At 48.7% G+C, this 22,121-nt stretch overlaps 1 protein-coding gene across 5 annotated transcripts in view; it reads left to right on the forward strand.

The window, feature by feature from the left end:
* The window catches only part of si:zfos-943e10.1 (GRAM domain-containing protein 2B), a 30,420-nt gene that overhangs the window by 4,124 nt on the left and 4,175 nt on the right, over positions 1–22,121 (forward strand). For 2 of the 5 annotated variants that reach the window (XM_035415306.1, XM_035415307.1), the window contains exons 2-9: positions 17,178–17,318; positions 18,232–18,292; positions 18,703–18,775; positions 19,397–19,500; positions 19,714–19,812; positions 20,200–20,271; positions 20,477–20,545; positions 21,110–21,212. In XM_035415306.1, the coding sequence (XP_035271197.1) occupies positions 17,178–17,318; positions 18,232–18,292; positions 18,703–18,775; positions 19,397–19,500; positions 19,714–19,812; positions 20,200–20,271; positions 20,477–20,545; positions 21,110–21,212 (722 nt within the window). Of the gene's footprint in view, positions 1–4,626; positions 4,845–12,591; positions 12,746–14,554; positions 14,897–17,177; positions 17,319–18,231; positions 18,293–18,702; positions 18,776–19,396; positions 19,501–19,713; positions 19,813–20,199; positions 20,272–20,476; positions 20,546–21,109; positions 21,213–22,121 lie in introns of those variants that run through there. The other 3 variants (XM_035415308.1, XM_035415310.1, XM_035415309.1) reach the window with 3 other exon arrangements.

Raw genomic sequence — 22,121 nt, forward strand, 5'->3', positions numbered from 1 at the left:
GGGATAAGCGAAGAAAGGCCGCCTCTGTCCAGCGACGATAACGCAGCGGAAAGCGGCAGCAGCATTTTTATTTTTTAAACCGTGTGACTTTAAAAAGCATAGGGTTGGTAGTAGTGTATGAAGGGGCTGGCCCGCTGCCCAAAAGTGGCGTGATGTTGTGTGGCTGTTGAGCCTGACCGAGAGCCCTCCCCCGCCGGCTATAAATACTGCCAGCCACATCCACGCAGGCGTCTTCCTGCTCCTCTCGGGAAGCTCGCCCAACAGCGATTCTGTTACAGAGTACTTCAGTCTTAAGAGGACTGTACATAAAACTGTAGCACTTTTCTAATTGCCGTTCCCGTTTTAAAGCTGTCCTCTGTAACTTGGCCGATTAGTCAGTAGACAGGGGTGGTGTTTGCCGGAATAGATATCAACCTCATGTGTACTGAGCGGAAACAGTGTTTTTTGTTCCACTCAGATCTTATCGGTCTGTCTTATTTGTTTTTATTTATTTAGGCACAGCTGTTGAATTTTAAATACGGATATGCAAATCTTTTTTTTTGCCATTGCTCATATGAATTATGAACCTAATTCGATTTGATTGACTGCTTGCCTCGAGTTAATTTGTGCACAAAAGAGTTGGCTACAGGCCAACATACACATAAGGCAGTGTGTATTAGCTTAATTAATTAGCTTTATTGCCTGTGTGTTTGTGCGCTGTTTGACCTTCTAAGAGTATATTCCTGAAAATTCGCGGTTAATTCCTCAGTACCTCTCACAGTGTTCTAATATGGTCCCCTCAATTGTATCTAAAATCACATTATCATATTTTTCAGGGGCCACTAATATAGGAATTTATGCGTGTAAAAAGACCGCCAATAAGATACACCACGTAGCCCTTTCAAACTGTATATATCAGAAAGTTTCCCCGTTAAAACATGTCACCATCACCGCCCTTCTAACAGCAGCAAAGAGAGAGATTTGTACGGTATACCTCGCGTGCGGCAAGTTTCAGATATCTGAAACTGAACTCTGTATATGCTGTTGTACTGGTTTTACAGTAAGGACAAATAAACCGTTGAACAAAACAAAAAAATCGTATGAGGAAAAATTCCCCCTTTACGGTATCTGAAGGAGGAAAGTAATGTGATGTGGTTAGATCATATGACTACCCAGGGGTATGATGTCATCGCTTGCGTGGCACTCCGAGCACACAGGGGCTCTCAGTGAGTGTTATAAATGATTTTATTTGTTAAATGACTTATGCAATAAGAGCCATATACAGTACATGCCTGATTGCACATGCATTGGTTTTATTGCCTGAAGGAAAATCAGCAACGCAAGTGGTAGTACTCAGGCTCACCCACTAGGTGGCGCGTTTTTTTCTCAGGGTGGGAAAGTGGTCATTTTCATCTGTTGAATGGCTTACTTTTTTTAAATTATAAAACTGTGTTTTTCTTTGCAACATTCCAGCTACATTGTTTTGCAGTTCCATATTAAGGTAACAGTGATGACAGGTTTACCTTGTGGGTAATTCGATGGTGTTTCTAAGATGACGCTTCACATCATATTTAATTTCTGTTGGGACTTGCTCTGTTTACAGATTCCACTTCAGTAAGTGAGTGGCAGACTGTAATAAGGTCTCTTATTGTGTGAGAATGATACCCGGCACTTAAAACCCGAGACAATGGGCAGAATTGCCACATGTTACCAAATGGGGCTGTTTAGGCCTGAAAAATGTCACACGCTTCTGGATGTGATTGTGGGCTACAGTGTTACAGCAGAATAGATATGGGTAAGGGTGGCTGATATGGGGAGGAACTGTATCCACCATTTTAGAAAAACAACCTGCGTGGTTTTGATCAACAGATCAGCTGTCGTAGCAGTGGTAGCAGCAGCAATATGTTTATTATAATATTGTTGTTATTATTTGTTGTAGCAGTGTGCTGATTCGTAATATGTAGCCCGATTGGCATTGTCTAGGATTTTTTTTCCGTTTGCTTTTGAGTGATGCTGTTAAATCGCTGTTGAAGTAAAAAGTTATTTTAATCTGAGTTTAACGGGGCAGGTAATATGCGCATTGACTATATGAGGCTACACCGAGCATCCGGCGTTTTTGTTTGGCACACACGTTACGTACCCAAGCAGGACGTCCCGTGCGGAATCGCTCCGCAGTTCCTGGAGGAGAACCTGAACCGAAAGGGGCGGTTAGGGGGCGTGTGTGTAAGGCGGTAATGCCAGGCGGTGTTATAACTGTCATCGGCGGGGGCGGGGGGGGGGGGGGGCGGGGGGGGCTCAGCTGCCACTGCATGTGACAGCTGTGGGGTGAGCTGTGCCTGCATCCCCACCCCCCCACCCCCCCCCCACAGCAAGCAGCCACTCAGCTCTGTTCTGCCCACCTCTCCTGAAACGCCCACCCCCCACCCCCCCTTGCTTTTTATAACGTCGTGCAATCGCTTTATAAAACTTGTTATTACTTCAGTATTATGTTTCCTGTAAATAAACATGTTATCTCATGGCAATAACACGTGGGGGCCTACTTTTCCCACAGTGACCGGGGGCATCAAGGGTTCTGTTGTGGCCTCTGAGAGACGAGGTTTAGATCTGTGCTCCTCGCTCCTGGTCCTGGAGAGCTGCAGGGTCTGCTGGCGTTCACCTGTTGCTCAGAACACGAGCAGCACAGCCGTCAAACCTGGTTTCTGAGGTCTGAATCGGTTGCTGATCTTAAGGTGAATATAGACACTCTCCAGGACCAGGGCTGGGGATTACAGGCTTACATGATCTGCATTCTCAGTATTACTGATTTAAATGGGTTATAAGGAGAAGCATTGTTCTCTAAGCGCTTCTTGTGTTTTGAATTTGAGACGTAGATGGAGGTGAGGCTGAACTGCGGGGGCGTGGGGGGGGGGGGGGGGTCATGCAGTCATACGGGTGCCTCAGCGTGACCTCTGTGCCAGATATTACACATTTAGGGATTTAAACGGTCCTCTTGTCCAGACAGACTTACGCGCATGACGTTTCTTTTGTATGTAAAATCCACTTTAAACGGCTGGATGTCTCACTGAAGCGATTCAGGCTTGAGTGTCGTCCTGTAGGGGTACAAACGCCGGCGCCCCACCCGCGCCTCAAACTGGGGGCCCTGAGGGGAGGTGAGGCGGGTCGTGGGACACTTCCTGTCACCTGTGTCATAAGCTCGTATCACGCCAGTCAAATTAAACGCGGCAGTCGCTACGGTGTGCGTGCGGCCATTCTAGACACGCTAAAACACTTAGCATTGCTTCTCTGAGCTCGTGTTAGGCTGCAGTTTTCCTGCTGTTTGGAAGGACCTCTGTGCCCAGTGCCTTTTATGGACTGAAGCTGTGCTCACCTGACCCGTGTGAGATAACGAGGGTTATAAAAGATCATTATTATTAGATATATGAGGCGGCTTGATCAGCAGACTCCATCAGGTGTCTGAAAGTCCTCCCTTTGAAAGCCGGCGGGGGACAGAAGCGACACGAGGATTACTGCGTTAGCGTAACTGCTGACCGGGTTTTTCCGATTCACCTTTGCCGTTCGTAACGTTGCCCAACGCGGCGGGGTTGTTTTTCAGTTGATGGACGGTTGCCAAGGTAACGCTCGTTCCAGAACCTTTGGGTCTGCGGGGCTGGGGTTCCGTGGCACCGGGTAGACCTGACTGGGTTTACAGAACCGACCGGCCATTCGCCACTTTCGCGTGTAAATAAAAGGCCTCCTTTATCTGCAAGGAAGTGCTCCTGGTTTTTATAACTCTTGTTTTCTGAGAGACCACAGCAGACGGTCAGACAGAGTAAACAGTCCTGATTATAAACGGTCGGCGAGTGAAGGTCTGGTTTGTTTTTTTTTATCAGGCTGAACCCTGGATGATGTTTGATCAGGATTTGGGCTGCCAAGCTAACAGTGATCACCAGAAGGCCTTTCTGACTGCTTCATTTTACACAAGATAAAGACGGCTACTTTCACCTGAGCTGCGCTAACCCTTAAACGGAAATATACCTGCAATGTACTGAAATAAAATATATTGTGAATATATAGGCTACTGGAGCATTTGACAATATATGGCGAATGCCGCTCTCAGATGTTCCAATGCGCTTTTTTTTATTATTTATTTTTTTACTAATGCTCTGCTGTGAAATATATTTCACATCATTATATATAAAAATGAATATATATATTGCGAATATATATTTAGAGTATCATTCAGTGCGGGTCATTTCCTTCAGGGAGCCTATTGTCCTTCCTGGGGCTGGCCGGCTGCCATTGGCCGGGCTCGGTTATGTCAGGCCGACGCTCACTGCGTCTGTTTCACCGCGTTCAGCGTGACAACAGGGTTCAAACAGAAGCGGTGCTCAGGTGGGGAACGTGATCAGGTGTCCTTCCGGCGTCCTCCTCCTCCTATGCCAGGCCCCCGGGCGCGGTCCGGGAAAACACAACGTCCGAAAAGACAATAGGACACCGCGACGTCGCCTCTGCGTCTCTCACCGGCGCCCGGCTGCCGAGAGACCAGTCCAACCGTTGCCGCGGCAACGCCACCTGACACACTTCCCGGAGGCGAACGTAGTCCGCGTTAGCGTGCCTGAGCGCAGTTCGCGCCAGAGTAAGAGAAGGGGGGGGGGGGGGGGGGCGACCTTCGAACCCTGACCGCCCTCCTATTGCCGTGGCCGCCGAGGCAAGGGCTGTCACTCAGCCGTTTGGACGTCCCGGGGGAAGGAGGAGAGAGAGAGAGAGAGAGCGAGAGCGGACGGGCTCCCGATCGCCATGGAGAGGGGAAGGAACGCGCGACACCAGCCGACGTTTGCCGACGCCGCCGCCACTGAGCCCGCGCAGGCGGAGGACGCGCCGCCGAGGTAGGAGCAGAGCGGCCCGCTGCCCTCGCGGAACCTTCCGGAACAATCCGCACGCTCCAGGCGTATGACCGGAGCGGGTCGAGCGCGAGGCTGAGCGCAGGGCGTCTGCAGTGGCCAGAGCGTAGAGCGTGGGGTGTAACTGCCAAAACATTTAAATGTGGGGCCTGGCTGTTAATGGCTTTAGTCTCTCAACTGAGCGACATCGACGCAGAGAACGTCCTCACACCCTCCCCACCCCCCCCCCCCTTCTCGGGGGGGACTTTGCTGGCAGTTATAATAATTTTTTTTTAAATAAGCAGTCATTTGGTTATGCAAAGGCAGGGTGACTGGGCGATTTGGCGCAAACGGTTGAACGTTTGCATGAGGCGAAAAACAGGTTATAAATACAGGAAGAGCTGGGTGCTTTCCAGCGGGGTGCTACAGTGAGCGCGCTCACAACGGGCATCGGGCTCAGAGAGCTTTGTCCCCAGCGCGTGGGAGACGGGAACTCTCCGGAAAGACGGAGACTCTAGCGTGCAGCCCTCGCTGAGAGTCAGGCAGGCTGTTAGTGGAGAGCGTAGTGACTCATTTCTGACAGTGACGGTTATATGAAAGGGTGAGAACACTGTGATTTCCTATTCAGTGACTGTTCCTCTGTGTGTCTGTGAGTGTGTGTGTGTCTGCATGTGTCTGTGAGTGTGCATATGTCAGTGAATGTCTGTGTGTGCGTGTGTGTGTGTGTGCATATGTCAATGAGTGTGTATGTGTGTATGCGTCTGTGAGTGTGTGTGTGTGTGCATACACCAGTGAGTGTGTGTGTGTAAGTGTCTGAGTGTGAGTGTGTGTGTGTGTGTGTGCATATATCAGTGAGTGTGTGTGTGCGTGTATGCATACATCAGGGAGTGTGTGTGTGTGTGCATATGTCAGTGAGTGTGTTTGTGTGCATGTGTGTGTATGTTGGGGAACATCTACATGTGCACACCCACAGTGTTTTAAAAGTGTATGAGGATCATGGAGGCTACATTCTGCTCTCTTCAGTAGCAGTATACAGAGCTTTAAATAAATAAGTCGCCTGAATTCAAGCTCTCTCAAAATATTTACACTCAGGCACTTAGCAGACACTCTTATCCAGTCTGTAAACAACGCTTCAGAAGATCAGAGCTGAACTTGGAAATTCCCAGACAAACCAGAGTTAACTGTGGGAAGGAGTGCAAGCACAAGTTTAAATTTTTTTTTTTTTTTTTTAAACAAAAAACAAAAAAGAAAAGAAAGAAAAGGCAAAACAAGAAGTTAGTAGTTTCACCCAGTGTTAAGCTTGTGGTTATGCTTTCAGCAGAAGTGAAAGTCCAGGGATCAGAAAGTAGAAGTCGTGCCATGTGTTTATTCTACCCGTGAACTCAGCCAGCTGATTTCACTGATTAGCTCTTGCTCCTGTCTGAAGAGCTGTGCTAATTAGCAAAACCAGGAGACTGGAACAAAAGACTGGGACGGACTTCTTCTTTTCTGAACCTGGATTTTTACTCCTCTCTCTTTCAATTTAATTGAGTTCCGTTTTATTCTAATGAGTCCCTGTCGAAGAGCATCACATTCACAAACACACTTCAGTTCAGTACGTACTGAAGATGAGACGGCGTTTGCAGGGGGTGGTGTTTTACGGAGAAGGGAACCCGAGTCGTGGTGTTGTCCGACGGAGCGAGTTTCGAGTTCACGCCGAGGGGCCCGTATCAGGAAGCAGAATTACGGAGCTAGCTGGATAACTGCGCTGAACAGCTCTATTTACTTCCGTCCGTGTTCCAGATTCGGAAGGGTTGTGGGTTTTTAGTAGAGGTCAGTGCAGTTATCCAGCTAACAAAATGGAATAAAATAGTTTTAATGGCCGCGAGATTGAGTGAGCGGTAGCTAGCCTTGCAGAGGCAGAAACGGGTTCACGGATTGCTTTAATCGGTAAAATAAACGGAAGGCGGTGTGTACATATTGATTTAAATTATCTGCAACGTGCCGGAATCGCAAACGAGGTCAATTGTGCAATCTGTGTTTGCTTGTTGGAAACAATCCCAGACCTGATTTTAGTGGGCTATGTTTAGTTTTTTTGTTTTTTGCACAAATATGCAAGTGTAAAAGTGTGCTTCCATCTTATATTATTGGAAGTGCTGGTAGTTTGATCGTTGTGAGACAGAGCAACTGGACAGACATGAAAGATGGTGCCAGCATCTCCTAAAAAGCTTGCATGCTTTGTGGTGAGGTCTATGAGATGGTGCTTGTGAACTCGGTTGTTTATTTTTGTGTTTATCACTGAAAGTGTATCTCTGAGAAGGTATCCAAACATTTTTGTGTTATCTTACACAAATACACTCCATCGATAGGGTTGTCTGGTTTCATACCGTTTAAAAAAGCACCTGCACACCAAAGAGAAAATTCAACTGGTAACACAGTGAGCAGTAGGTCGACAGACTCACTGCTAGATCTGCAGATTGAATTGCGAAAAGTCTGACCTCATAAAAGAACTCAAGGTTCTAGAACTCCTGACGGCTGATTGGCTTTCCTGGCAGCTGAGAGGTCATTTCAGTATTTAGTTCCAGGTTAAACTTTTATGTTCTCCCCACAAATAGCATAGGCACCTGAAGAATCCCTTGCTTTGGACTGTGTGGTTGGTTATTTACGCTTAAATCATCAGGTTTAATTGCGCTAGTTTGCAATTGCCACTACAGATCTCTGCCCAGACGCCAAAGCCACTGTTCACATTTTAAAGTAAAAACAGTCATTTTAAATGGTGAAGACTAATTAACTAAGGAATGAGTCTTCAGCGTGATTGCTAGCCCTCGGTGTCTTTACCATATCTGGTTAGATAAAAACTTTCACAATCGGTTCCAGGAAGTGTTTCGTTGGGAATGTTTGACATGTAATGTTTCAAACGGGCTCTGGAACAGGATGTTGCGCAATGCTATTTCCTCTTTAACAGTAAATGAAAGTGGAGCGCTCGCTTGAGAAACAGACAGTTAATAAAGCTTGGGGTTTTTTTTAAAGCTCATCACCGGAAGAGCTGCTGATTAGGCAGTTTGGTTGATTAATACAGGACCCAAGACACCAGGGTTAAAATGGCTGCTGTTTAAATAAATATGATCCCTAAAGGTGAGGATAAATAGGATCTTTCAGGACCACAGTGAATAAAAAATCTTCTACAACCCATTGAGAAAAAATACATTTTTCATACATTTTTTAAAAGTTTTTCTAATGCATGTCAAAATATTTAAAAATTGGCAGTTTCATATATATCATAATGTAGTTCCAATGTATGCAAGATCTATGATAAACATATTTACAGTGCACTTATCAAATGCATTTGTAAGTAGTACTCCAAATATATTTCATAATGAAATGATGAAAGTTACTTGGTGCGTGTATAGATTAGCCATCATTACATAGAGAATACTGCCATCTGCTGGCCAAACAACCCTACTGCCACCGCTAATCTTCAGAGACGTGTCACCCTGATGTTGCAGGCTGTTGTGGCGGTGGTGTTAGGGGCTGGCTCTTCTAATGGCTCATTTCCTCATTGCTGCAGTGGTGAAGTTCTCAAATTGCAGGACTCTTGTGGCGAGAGACGATGGCTGTGATTCAGATCCTCCGGTCTATAAGGAAGTCCAATGTGTCATGAGTCTTTTATTGTTCTGACCTTCACGGTTATTTTATTCTGACCTTCATTTTATATATGACAGGATTACGTATTAATTGCCCTGAGCGGATGACTGAAGTCACTCCACCAGCGTCTGAAAGCCAAACGTTGACTGGAATGAACACACAAATGGTGCAAGTAGTGCTATTAGCCTATTTTTCAAAAAAAAATATTTGAGTCAATAACGTGTGCTGGACAGACATATATTGAGTGCTCCTTTACAACAGAAGGACAGCTCTTCTCCCACAGTTCCAGTGTGAAGTATGTGTACATAATCAGCAGTTATATATGGGGCGACATAGCTCAGGGGGTAAGACCGATTGTCTGGCAGTCGGAGGATTGCCGGTTCAAACCCCGCCCTGGGCGTGTCGAAGTGTCCTTGAGCAAGACACCTAACCCCTAACTGCTCTGGCGAATGAGAGGCATCAATTGTAAAGCGCTTTGGATAAAAGCGCTATATAAATGCAGTCCATTTACCATTTTACAGCATATATCTTGCAACTTAGAGGTTGCAGGTTTGATTCCCCCGGGGGGGGGGCACTGCCATTATACCTTAAGCAAGCTGTGCTTAATCTGGACGGCTTCACTCAATATCCGGCTGTGTAAATGGATAAACATTCAGTAAAAAAAATGTGATTCTGCATCAGAGCATCCACACACATGCCCGAGTCTGAACGTACTGGCTGATATTCTTGGCACAGTCCTGTCAAGGTGGCGGCCAGACATCATGGCTGCTCGACTCCAGCAGCCCCTATACCTCCCGGCACACTTTGTATGGAGGAGCGGTCGTCCTTCAGTTCTTTCATAACAGGGCTGTAAATATGCAGCGTTCAACTGGAGGCCAGCCAGCCAGCCAGCGCGTTCAGTGGGTAAGAGAGCAGCGCTCTCTCTCTCTCTCTCTCTCTCTCTCTCTCTGTTTGTGTCCAGTCTGGACCGTCTGTGTTGACACGCACATTTCCCGCCTGTCAACACTACTTTCCTCTACCTGGCGCTGATCCGGGCTTCTGATAGGGGACGGATCCGCTTTCTCAAATAACTTTTTTTTTTTTTTTTTCTTTTTTCTTTTTTTTTAATGCGTTGATGGAAAAAAATAAAAAATAAATTTGGTATGCCGTCCCGGAGAAGGATTCCGACCAATGAGAAGGGCCAGAACCGGAAGCAGTTCGGATAAAAGATTGTTCTGATTTCTCCAGAAGCTAAATTAAAAAAAAAAAAAACTTACATAAATGATTCAGGAGATGGAATTTCCTGAGATTTGGCAGTCTTATCCATTCTCCATTCTTGGACATAATGAGACAAAAAATCCCCTGGTACATGTTTTGAACACTGTGAGATGTTCCCCCCCCTAGCCACCCCCCCCCCCCATTGTCTTGTGTTTCCTACCAGCTCCCTCCCAACCCAAACCCCCCCCCCCCCCCTTTGCACGCTGGCTGACCGTGACACTCCGGTCACCTGACACCCGTTCATTGGGCTGTGATTGGCAGGGGGCTTGTCGCCACAGGCCGGTAACCCAATCCCCACACCTCACGCTGAGCCCGGTCCTGTGTTGGCACAAAGGCCCACTGGCACTCTTACTGAAATTTAAACCCCCGCTTTCGGCATCAAAGGCGCGTTTCACTGCCATCCGTGGGCGTTAGGAACGGGGGGGGGGGGGGGGGGTTGGCCGGCCGGGGGTCGGGACAAACTAGGTTATGCTTTTTTTTTTTGTTGCCACATTTAAACAAGTTAAACTCGGGGGAGAAATGCTGGAAGAGATGGTTTGTACACCAGGCAGTCCGTTTCAGTGCTACTCAACCCTTTGAAGAGCGGGTTTTTTTGGTGCGTTTTTCAAAAATTCCGAGCCAAGTGTTCTGGAACTCCACTGCCTTCAGTTGCCGGCAGTGGTTGTGACATCAGCGTTAGAATGTTCCATTAGTCATTGTTACATCATCATTAGAATGTTCAGCTTAGAACATTCTGATCGCATGCTTGTGCTCTTACACCATAATTGTTTAATAGCTCTGTCATTTCTTATTGATCAGAATTTAAAAAAAATATATAATTTTATGTTCTCTTGCTGAAAACGTTCTATCGTTATCTGATACAGCAGTAAACCAGCAGTGGAGTATGACCGCCTGCTTTTAAAACTGAGCCAGGCTAACGGTTAGAACAAAAACCAGGATTTGTGGAGTTGTGCAGCCCTGGTACAGTGGAATGGAAGGCCTATGTCAACAAAATTATACAGCTTTTCTTTCACTGAAGTGGCTCTTCTTAGCCTAAAAACCGTCTACTATAGCATATAATAGACAATAGATATAGATATAATAGATATAGTAATATTGTCCAAACAATATTTTTTCTTGTTTTTGTACAACAGGAGGATGTCTGACCTGTACAACTTATCTTGTGTTTATATGAAAAAAGTGAATTTTTAAGACGCTGCTGGTTTATGACTAATGCGGTCGCTCACTCTGAAATTCCCGTATTTCTTCACACAAAGGAAATGCGGTGGAACGAAAGCCTGTGTCTTTCCGCTGATCTCTTTATTTCTTTGTCCTGGTGAGCTGACTCATTAAAAACCTGCGCCAGATTAACATTTCAAAATCCGCTTCGTGCACGAGGAGGAGGAGGAGGAGGAGGAGGTCATTTTCAGGATAACGCTCACGTAGCCCTGAGGTGAAAAACCAGTCTGTGAGCCTTCAGAACAAGGCCGCTCCTCCTGCCTGGATGTAGACGTGGGGCTGCGTGACTGTAGTCCTCCACGCTGAGAGAGGCGATTACGGTGCGTCACGTTCAAGGTGAACGCCGGCGTGCGACCCGGGTGGCTCCGCCCCTCCTTCATGATGATGCGGTGTTTCCTTGGCGATGGGGGGGGGGGACACGCCCCCTGTTCTGTTGGAGCCGGCAGCCCGTTTGAGTGACAGGCGTGGCTCCGCCGCTGCCTGAACACGCCTCCCTTCCCTCCCCGGCGACCTTCGGCACACAACGCCGTTCCTGTCGTCTGTTTGGCCTGTCAGTCGCTCGCTTATTTCATACCTCCGTTTACTCGCTCACTCACTTTCTCTGGCTCTGTGACTTTCCACTCAGAGTCACTCACTTTCTCTCTAATTTACTAAATCATTCACTGACTAACTCACTCATTCACTCACTAACCCACTCACTCACTCACTTTCTCTGGCTCTGTGACTTTCCACTCAGTCACTCACTTGCTCTCCAATTTACTCAATCATTCACTCACTAACTCACTCATTCACTCACTAACCCACTCACTCACTCACTCACTCCCTCCCTCACTCTACAATCACTCAAAACACACTCATTCACTCACTTGCTCTCCAGTCTCACTCACCAGTCACTCACTCACTCTCTCACACACTCACTTACTTATTCACTCACTCACTCACTCGCACACTCACTCTCCAGTCACTCATAACTAACTGTCCAATTACTCACTAATTTACTCACTTGCTCTCCAGTCTCACTCACTCATCCACTCACTCGTTCTCCAGTCACTCACACTCAGTCACTCATTTACTCACTCACTCTTCAGTCACTCATAAGTCACTCACTTTCTCTCCAATCTCTCACCAACTCACACACTCACTAACTTACACACTCACTCACTCATTCATTCACTCACTCACTCACTAACTCACTCACTCCAGTCAGCACAGAGCCGGTGCAGAGGCCAGGTTGGGTCAGTAGAGCTGCACCAGCTGGAACAGACCTACACCCATTGTATTTTTGATGCTTTTGTTTTCATCTAAGGCTGTCGTAGATAATGAGAACTTTGTGCCTGATCGCACTGTTTGCCTTGTATTTGTACAGGCATTTGTGCATGTGCGCAGGTGTGTTTAGGTGTGTTTGTGTGTGAGTAGGTAGGTGTGTGTGTGTGTGTATTTGCGTGCAGGTATAGAATTGTCTGAAGTATCTCTGCAGGGGTTTACAAAAGCAGGATAATTGGTGGGTGGGTGGGGGGGGGGGGGTGGTGCACCACATAGCAACTGTTGCCAGAATACACAGTTACGGCAGGGTGTGAGGGTCAGCCGTCAGCCGATAGGCTCGGTGGGGAGAGAAGGCCCCGCCCCCTCTCGCTGTGGGCCAGTGGTCTTGGGCTCTTAAAGCCAGACAGGCAGGAGGCGAGAGCGGGACTCTCGTGAGCGGAGTTATGAGCAGGGGGGAACTGGACGAGCCGCAGAGCCTTTCCGCCAAAAACCATGAGCCTACGAGAGGGGGTGGGGAGCAGGAGGCTCTCCCTGGACAGCGCTCTGTGAGTATGACCTCTGACCTCCTCTCTGGACAGCGCTCTGTGCGTACGACCTCTGACCTCCTCTCTGGACAGCGCTCTGTGCGTACGACCTCTGACCTCCCTCAACCCAGCCATCCATGAGTGCTGACACGTATGCTAGCGGTTCTGCCTTCTGTTAGCGCTGCTTCGGTTAGCGCTGCTTCGGTTAGCGCTGCTTCGGTTAGCGCTGCTTCTGTTAGCGCTGCTTCGGTTAGCGCTGCTTCGGGTAGCGCTGCTTCTGTTAGCGCTGCTTCGGTTAGCGTTGCTTCGGTTAGCGGCTCCTCCTGGGTCAGACCAGCGACTGAAACGTTACGCTTCACTTGGCTTAGATCTGGCAAAGGAACCCGTTGAGACTTGCGGTACGTTCAACTGAGAAGCGGTTGAAAATACTGGCTTGCCTAACGTAAGTAATGCAAATGAAGATTGAGAACCGGACAGCATGTGCATTGCTATTGACACGTGAGCGCGGGTGTTTCAGAAAATCAGAACGCAATCCCTCAGCTTGCTTTTCTGTTTTTTTTTTGGACCACTTAAAGAAAAGGAACTGAGGGTCGGGGTGGCTGTGTTGCTCTCTGGCTCGGTATCCGGGAGGTGGAAAATCCAGGTTCAGAAAAGTAAAAGTAAAAAGTCCTCCCCGGTATTTTGTTCCAATCACCTGGATTCGCTAATTAGCGCAGTTCTTCAACCGGGGGGAATAACTAATGAGTGAAATCGGCTGCATGAGTTCACGGGTGGGAGAAACACATGGCGAGACTTTTACTGTATGAGCCCTGGCGTTTTCCCCCCTGCTGGGTACCCTGTTTGAGCCACCAGTGAAGTCCTCTGTGGAGCACACCTGTAGAACCAGTTCTCTGCCTAGCTTACGTACGGTGGAAGTGTGATTTCAGTAAAAGCCGGTAGAATAGGGACAGATTCAGACCCAAAGCAGCACAGAGCCCTCAGACAGACAGAGAGGGAGGGAGGGAGGGAGGCTGCCTGTATCTGGGGCAAAACTGGTTTTAAAAAATAAAATAAAATAACCCACACAGGGCAGATTCAGTCTTTACCTGCTGCAAGTTTCAGCAGGTTATGGGAGGCAGCTAATATCTTCAGAGTTGGTGGCTTTGTGTTTTGTGTCTGTCCGTCAGTCACCTTTTTGGGTCTGTTCCAGGCAAGTGTGTGTGTGTGTGTGTGTGTGTGTGTGTACAGTATAGTACGTGTATGTTTGTGTGTCGTTGTGTGTGTGTGTGTGTGTGTATGTATAGTATAGTATGTGTGTGTGTGTGTGTCCGTGTGTGTGTGTGTGTGTGTGTGTGTGTGTGTGTTACAGCCCCACCCTGACCCTGAGGCCCTGCTGTGTGTGCAGGTCTAGGCCTCACGCCTCACGCTGGGTTCCCTGTGTCACGCTGGGTTCCCTGTGTCACGGCCCTGCAGCGATGCAGCCGCGCGATTCGCCGCCTGTGATTTTGTGAAACACATTTACAGACGAGGTCTTTGCATTGCGGCGTATGTAGGCTGCACAACGTTAAACATTACTCTGTCGTTATTCTCTAAAGGTTTCCAGGTCAGGTGTTGTGCTTGTTTGCCCGTATAAAATAAAGATTATGTGTGTTTTATTATATTACTGTTATCGGACGGTTTGTGTCAGAAATGCTCACCTTTTCCTGGCAAGAACCCACCCATGTGAGGATTGGGGAGGTACCTGCAACCACCTGAGTGGGCGGTATGTATACCTGCCGGTGCCTGATAGGAGTGGGCGGGGCTGTGCGTACCTGCAGGCACCTGTCCGCTCTGCGGGGAAGGATTACCTCACCGTCCTCCACCTCCGTTGTGAAACATCACACCTTTCATCCTGAAACACACTCAATCTCGGAATCAGCCGTCATTCCACTGGAACTGCTTGCCCTGGTGTGTGCCCGAGGATTTGGGAATAACTGGAATCGGAAAACTCACCAATAATTCTGGGATATTTTTAGTGGAATAACTGCATTCACAAAAACAGTTTCGTCTCTTCTTTTTGGAAACGTATTTCTTCTCAGTTTGGAATATTGGGACTATGGCTTGACACAGAGTCTCTGTACAATTGCGTTAAAGGATGCCAAATGCTCTAGAGAGAACTCTGAGTTTCCGTTTTTCCGGAAGACATATTTGGCGGTAGGTGTCGAATAAAATCTGGTCGTTTCAGTTGATCCCCACGGGGCAAACTCACGCGGTGTGCGGCCCGCATTGTTGTAAATGTGTAACGCCGGAATGCGAATGTGTGTCGTTCTGGTTTTTGAAAAACGAGGAAACAAACATTTGTGATGTACGGGCTTTAAAAAAAAGCAGTCAGTGATGTCAGGCTGTCATGCTGGTTTGTGACGCGGTTTTGGAGAGAATAATGGGTACTTATCGTGAGAGGAAGCTAGAGCACGGCCCTGTCAGCGTGCCGTTTATTGTACTGGAATCTAGAGGTCGGATGTCAGGGTCATCGAACCGCTGGCACCGATAAGAGAGTCCGTGTGGGAAAACGGAAGCTTCTGCTCGCTGCGCAAAGACAGTCCGGCAGCTCCTGCACAGTTTGCCTTTTCGCTAAAAGGCTGAGGGAGGTGATAAAGTATCTCCGGTTGGATCTGGCCGCCCGTGTTTACCGAGCGCTTCGGGGCGGCGGTGCTGATCCGGGGTCAGGTTCCCCTGGTCCGTATCCCGTCCGTATCGGGAGTAAACCACGGAGCTTAGCTTTGACTGTCATTCAGGTGTTCAGAGAAAAAAAACACAGGTGCTCTCCCACTTCCATTCACGTCAGCGCTCACCTCTGACGAGAACTAGAGCCGCTGGATAATGTGCATTGCTGTATGTTCAGTTGACTGTTGTACTGTCTGTAACTATTGTGTAGGCCTACTGCTGCTACCTTGACCAGGTCTCTCTTGAAAAAGAGATTTTAATCTCTATGAGACTTCCTGGTTGAATAAAGGCGAATAAATAAAATTTTCACCGGTGAAAGAGCTTATTCAAGTCCGACACAGTCAGTCACGCTCTCTTAGGAGTTCACAGAAGTCCCGCACCGCCACACACTGTGTCTCTGCAAGTTTAACTTTTTCACTGGCGCATTGAAAATCTAAAATGGCCTGCGTTTCAGTTGGCAGGCCTTAGTTAGAGCTTTATAGAGGGTACATTTTTCCAGATGTGTGGAGAACGTTTTCTCTGAGTGCTGTGTCAGAGTTGGCTTCAGAGTCTTTTTGGTGTTAGTAGCAGCCCTGGATTGAGTGAGATGGAGTGAGGGGTTTCACACCTGGTTGGACACCTGAGCAAGGGTTCCAGACCTCTAGACACCTGAGCGAGAGGTTTTAGACCTCTGGACAACTGAGCGAGGGTTTGAGACCTCTGGACACCTGAGCGAGGGTTTGAGACCTCTGGACACCTGAGCAAGTCTTGTCAGGTGTCCAGGGGTCTGCCTGAGGAGAGCATTAAAAACACTCTGACAGAGAGAAGCATCGTTCCCAGGGATTAGAGATTATGTTATAACCCTGCTCCCTGCCTGCCTGGGTGGGTGTCTGAGGCTGGGATCAGTGGCTATGTTACAACCCTGCTCCCTGCCTGGGTGGGTGTCTGAGGCTGGTCTGGGATCAGTGGATATGTTATTACCCTACTCCCAGCCTGCCTGGGTGGGTGGGTGTCTAAGGCTGGTCTGGGATCAGTGGATATGTTATAACCCTGCTCCCAGTCTGCCTGGGTGGGTGCCTGAGGCTGGACTGGGATCAGTGGATATGTTATAACCTTGCTCCCAGTTTGCCTGGGTGGGTGTCTGAAGCTGGTCTGGGATCAGTGGATATGTTATAACCCTGCTCCCAGCCTGCCTGGGTGGGTGCCTGAGGCTGGTCTGGGATCAGTGGATATGTTATAACCCTGCTCCCAGCCTGCCTGGGTGGGTGTCTGAGGCTGGTCTGGGATCAGTGGCTATGTTACAACCCTGCACCCAGCCTGCCTGGGTGGGTGCCTGAGGCTGGACTGGGATCAGTGGATATGTTATAACCTTGCTCCCAGTTTGCCTGGGTGGGTGTCTGAAGCTGGTCTGGGATCAGTGGATATGTTATAACCCTGCTCCCAGCCTGCCTGGGTGGGTGCCTGAGGCTGGTCTGGGATCAGTGGATATGTTATAACCCTGCTCCCAGCCTGCCTGGGTGGGTGTCTGAGGCTGGTCTGGGATCAGTGGCTATGTTACAACCCTGCACCCAGCCTGCCTGGGTGGGTGCCTGAGGCTGGACTGGGATCAGTTGTTCAGTACAGTATGCATATATAAGTCTGTGTGCATAAGTACAGTATACATGTATGTGTGTTACGTGCACAGTATGCATGCATGTATGTATGTATGTATTATATGTATGTATGTATGTGTATATGTGTGCAGTCTGCATGTAAGTAAGAGGCTGTGCTCTTGTGCTCTTTCCCCCTGCAGCTGTACAGTGGATGGTGGAGGAAAGATAAAACGGGGGAGGAGTAAGAAGAAGTTTGAGCCGCAGAAAGCCCAGAGTCTGGAGGAGGCCCAGCTGGAGATCCAACAGCACAGCAAGAACCTGGCCAAGCAGAGCCTGCAGAGGTGTGTGTGTGCGTGTGTGTGAGCATGAGTGTGTGTGTCTGTGTGAGTGAGTGTGTGTGTGTGTGTCAGAGTGCGTGTGTGTGTGTCAGAGTGCGTGTGTGTGAGCATGAGTGTGTGTGTCTGTGTGAGTGAGTGTGTGTGTGTGTGTGTGTGTGTGTGAGAGTGCGTATGTGTGTGCGCGTGCGTGAGCGTGTGTGTATGTGAGCATGTGTGTGTGTGTCTGTGTGAGTGAGTGTGTGTGTGTGTGTGTGTGAGCATGAGTGTGTGTGTCTGTGTGAGTGAGTGTGTGCGCGCGCGAGTGTGTGTATGTGTGTGTGTGTGCATGTGTGTGTGTGAGCATGAGTGTGTGTGTCTGTGTGAGTGAGTGTGTGTGTGTGTGTGTGTGTGAGAGAGTGCGTACGTGTGTGTGTGCATGTGTGTGTGTGAGCGTGTGTGTGTGTGTGTGTGTGTGAGAGAGTGCGTACGTGTGTGTGTGCATGTGTGTGTGTGAGCGTGTGTGTGTGTGCGTGTGCGCGCAAGTGTTTGTGTGTGTGTGTGCGTAAGTGTGTGTGTGTGTGTCCAACAAGATACGTCTGTGGTTCTGTCCATGTGAACCAGTATCCAAATCTTAAATAGAAATGTAGTAACAGTGAAACAAGATATGAAACAAGATATGAAACTTATTTCAGTTATTGTCTCTGTCACCCAGTCAGTGAAAATAGAAAATGTTCACAGATCCCAACTGAAAGCTTTCAAGCTTTGTCGTTATCTTGACACCCTTTCTTAAATTCACATCCTTTTTCTCTGCTGTATGGATTGTACATATTATTAACTAGTTGTGGGTTTGTCATACAAATTCAATCAGTCAGCCGATGTGCTTATGAGCCCTTATATAGACTGAACTTACCCTTGCCCTTTTGTGTGTTTACTGCAGATCGCAGACCTTCGAGTCGGAGAGGAGCTTCGAAGTGACGGAAAGCTGTGTCACCCGCAGTGTAAGCTCACCGTTTGACCCTGGGGATCCAAATCGCACTCACACCGACGTCCATCTAACGCACAGCGAAGCCCTGTTGATTGCCATTATAAAATGGGTGAAGGGCAGCTACTGGGCGCGCTCGTAAGGTTTTGACACAGGTGATAAAAAGGTTAAAAGGGTGAAAGGTTCACCTGTCGTTAGCATCGTTAGCTCACTGGCAGTTAAGTCATTTTATTTCCCCGCTTTTTTTCCCCCGGCAACAGCGGGGCCAGCCCTACAAACACGAATGTCTGTGACTGAGTGACTGAGTGAGTGATGAAGTTACACCATTGGTCGGTCGAGTTGTGAAGTTACACCATTGGTCGGCAGGTCCAGCCGTATACTAGGTTTTGACCTGGTCTTGTTTTCTGTCTCTTTTTGTGTTTGCAGAGTTTTATAAAGCACAACAAATCATTCCACAAGCTGTTCCCGGACATTCCCGTTAACGAGGACCTGATCCACGGTGAGTCTGGCGCGAGGGGGGGTGCGGGGGGGGGGGGGGGGGGGGGGGGCTGTGATCTTCACCCCCTTCCGTAAAACAAGGGGGTGGGGGGGGGGGCGGACACCAGCGAGCGGTCAGCCCCGCGGCAGGAGTGCCATATGACCAGACTCTTCAGCTCGGATACACACCCGCGGCTGAACTCCTCCAGATTGACCGAAAGTCTAAAAATAAACGTCCCTTCTCTCCAGCAGTCGAAACAGATTTTGTATGAGCTTGTATTTGTTTCTGAATATAAATTTGGCCGGGATCCAGAGAGTTATGAACGCATTTCAGATACGCGGTCTGACGCACGTACGCACACGCACACACACACACGCACAGACGCGCACACACACACACACGCACGCGCGCGCAGATTCGGTGAGTAAGACCCGCGCAGAACAATAGCGTGGGCGTTGCCGTGACAGCACGCCGCGTAGCAGGCGGACGGGCGCAGTCACATGGCCCTCGAGCGGTGGCGTCTTGCGCAATACGTCCGTGCTCTTTTTGTTTTTTTTGTTTTTTTTTTATAATCCATCATCACCTCCATCATCACTCGCCCGTGTTCTCTCTCTCTCTCTCTCCCCCCCCACCCCTCTCCAGCCTACGTCTGTGCGCTGCAGAAGGAGGTCCCGTACCACGGCCGGCTCTACGTGTCCGAAAACTACATCTGCTTCTACTCCTCCGTGCTCCTCAAGGACACCAAGGTGAGGGGGCGGGGCGGGGAAGGGCAGGTTTGGGGGTCTGGACCACGCCTTCTCCGGCTCATTTCCCCCCGCCCGGTTGGGGGGTCTACCACACCTCTAAAGCGGTGGTCTTAAACCCAGGGGGGATGTCCGCCCTTATCTGAAAAAGGCCGGTGTGGGTGCAGGCGGTGTGAATCCCGATCTGAGCCGGATCTGTCCTGGTCTCTGCTGCAGGTGGTGATCCCCGTGTCCAGTGTGTTCGTTCTGAAGAAGCAGAACACGGCCTTGCTGGTGCCCAACGCCCTGTCCATCCGCACCTGCGAGGGGGAGAAGGTCAGTACCGGTCCCACAGTCCCTCCTCTGGACCGCTGGTCCTCTGGAATCTGGTCCTCTGTCAACACGCAATTACTTTACTATACAACCATGTGATTACAACAGCAATTCTGTTTAATTGCCCTTCTCAAGGGTATAACTGTTGTGCCCTACTTTGGAACTGAAGGTAGAAGTTCGGTTTTGTAACCATTGTGTTGTACTGCCCTGATTTTAGTGGGCCTACAACAACAAAAAGGTATAACCTGCTCTCTCTCTCTCTCTCCCTCTCCCTCCCTCTCTCTCTCTCTCTCTCTCTCTCTCTCTCTCTCTCTCTCTCTCTCTATCTCTCTATCTCTCTCTCTCCCTCTCACTCACACTCTCTCTCTCTCTCTCTCTCTCTCTCTCCAGCATTTGTTTGTGTCTCTGAGGAACCGGGAGTCTTGCTACAAGCTTCTGCAGTCGGTTTGCCCTCAGCTAGAGGTACGTACAGTACAGTGCCGGCCCCCTGGTCTAAACTGCTTAAGAGACTTAAATCAAACTGTTATTTCTAGTATTTCTGAAACCCTTTAGAACTCTAGTGATTCTCAGCGATATCTTTTTTTTTAATTTTTGCTGCAATTTTACTGGAACCGAAAGTATCTCATTGACTTTTTTTTTTTTTTTTTTTGTCTGGTGCCCTCTGTAGGATGGGAGTACTAACAGCAGCCCGATATTCTCCTCCGTGGAGATCAGCTTTGAGCAGAGCAAGCACACGGTGAGACTCCGCCTCCTCTACAGACTCCTCCCCTCACAGTTACAGAGCCGTCGGTGCTGACGCTCTCAGAACCCGGGCCGCCAGGTCTGCAGAGATCTCACAAAACCACCACCAATCGCCTTAAAGTCTGAGAACAGTGCTTACTCCGGTAGCCATTAGGCCAGTGATCTTCATTTCCAGTCCTGGTGGGTCCGCATAAGCACAGCAGACTCTGCTGGTTTTTGTTTTTCCCCTTAAAATCGGCAACCGGTTCACGCCCAAGAAAACAGGTGAGGCGAGTTAACTGATTTACCTGATCAATTAAATGTCCAAGTGACAACAAAAATCTGCAGACCCCGCGGCTACGCTAGCGCCAGGACTGAAGATCACTGCGTTAGGTACACCAGGGCCATGCCAGTTTACAGACTGCTCAGATTCTCAGAGCACAGTATTGTGATACATTTCACGCAGGTCTCTCCTTCTCTCTTCTTCACCCGTGTCTCACAGTTTACGTTTGAATCACCTGCTGCTCTCCTCCTCATCCCTCCTTTTCCTCTCCTCCTCATCCCTCCTTCCTCTCCGCAGAACTCCAGTCAGTCCAGCCTGGAGGACAGCTTCGACCAGCTGGACCGCGGAGACTGCGGCCTCCTGCTGAGCGCGCAGCCCAGCCCAGCGAAAGTGTCCCGAGGTTAGTGCTGGGGTCCAGAGGTCCGGGGTCCGGGGTTTGGGGTCTGGGGCCTGGGGCCTGGGGTCCGGGGTCCGGGGGCCTGGGGCCCGGGGCCCGGGGCCTGGCCTGTCGCCACAGCTGGAGGAACCGCCAACTGTCACGCCAGCACGCTAACGCCACCTGCACCTGTCAGACCATGTGAACTCTTACCTCAATTCCCGATAAAGATATTTACATTTCAGCCTTCTGATACGTGGCCGTGAGTCAAGTTTAACTTTTTTTATGTCGTAGTTCCTCTTGCCTTCCCGTAATAGATGCGTATATTTTTTTATAGGCAACGCCTTGCGTGTTACAGCTGACAAACGTGGCAGTTTCGCGGTTTTTTTTTTCCTCCCCTGTATCTTTCACTTCTGCAACCTGCTGTTGGCCTACTTAAAGCAGCTTGTTGTGTGCCTCGCCCGATAAGTTTTACTGCTAATTTAAGCGGCTTAATCTCCTTGAGCACACTGGGCTGTTATCCAACTGGCTGCTGCTGCGTGCTAGCGCAGGTGTAGCACGGCCTTTTGTGTTTAATCCGCTCCTAGCCGGCCGAGGCTAGCTCACGCGTGGGCGTGTGCTGATATTAAAATTCCGTAGTAGATTATCTTGGCCAAGATTTTCACAATATTATCTTTGTTATTATTGAAATAAGTTTCAGTAGGTATTTACTTAAAAATACCTATTAAAAAACATGTTTTACAGAACATGTTTTATGTAAAAATGTTAACATTTTGGCCATGCCAATAACTTGTTTCGGAACTCAGAAGTAACTTTGAACTGTTCGGCCTGTTTTTAAACAAAACAATAACTGTGCAGCTTATTCAGAAATAAACGTTAATATTTTGGCCAGCTTATATATATACGCTATATAGTTTCTTGTGACCTTATCTC

Source organism: Anguilla anguilla, chromosome 4 (assembly GCF_013347855.1).
Source record: "Anguilla anguilla isolate fAngAng1 chromosome 4, fAngAng1.pri, whole genome shotgun sequence".
In the NCBI taxonomy this organism is placed as follows: Eukaryota; Metazoa; Chordata; class Actinopteri; order Anguilliformes; family Anguillidae; genus Anguilla; species Anguilla anguilla.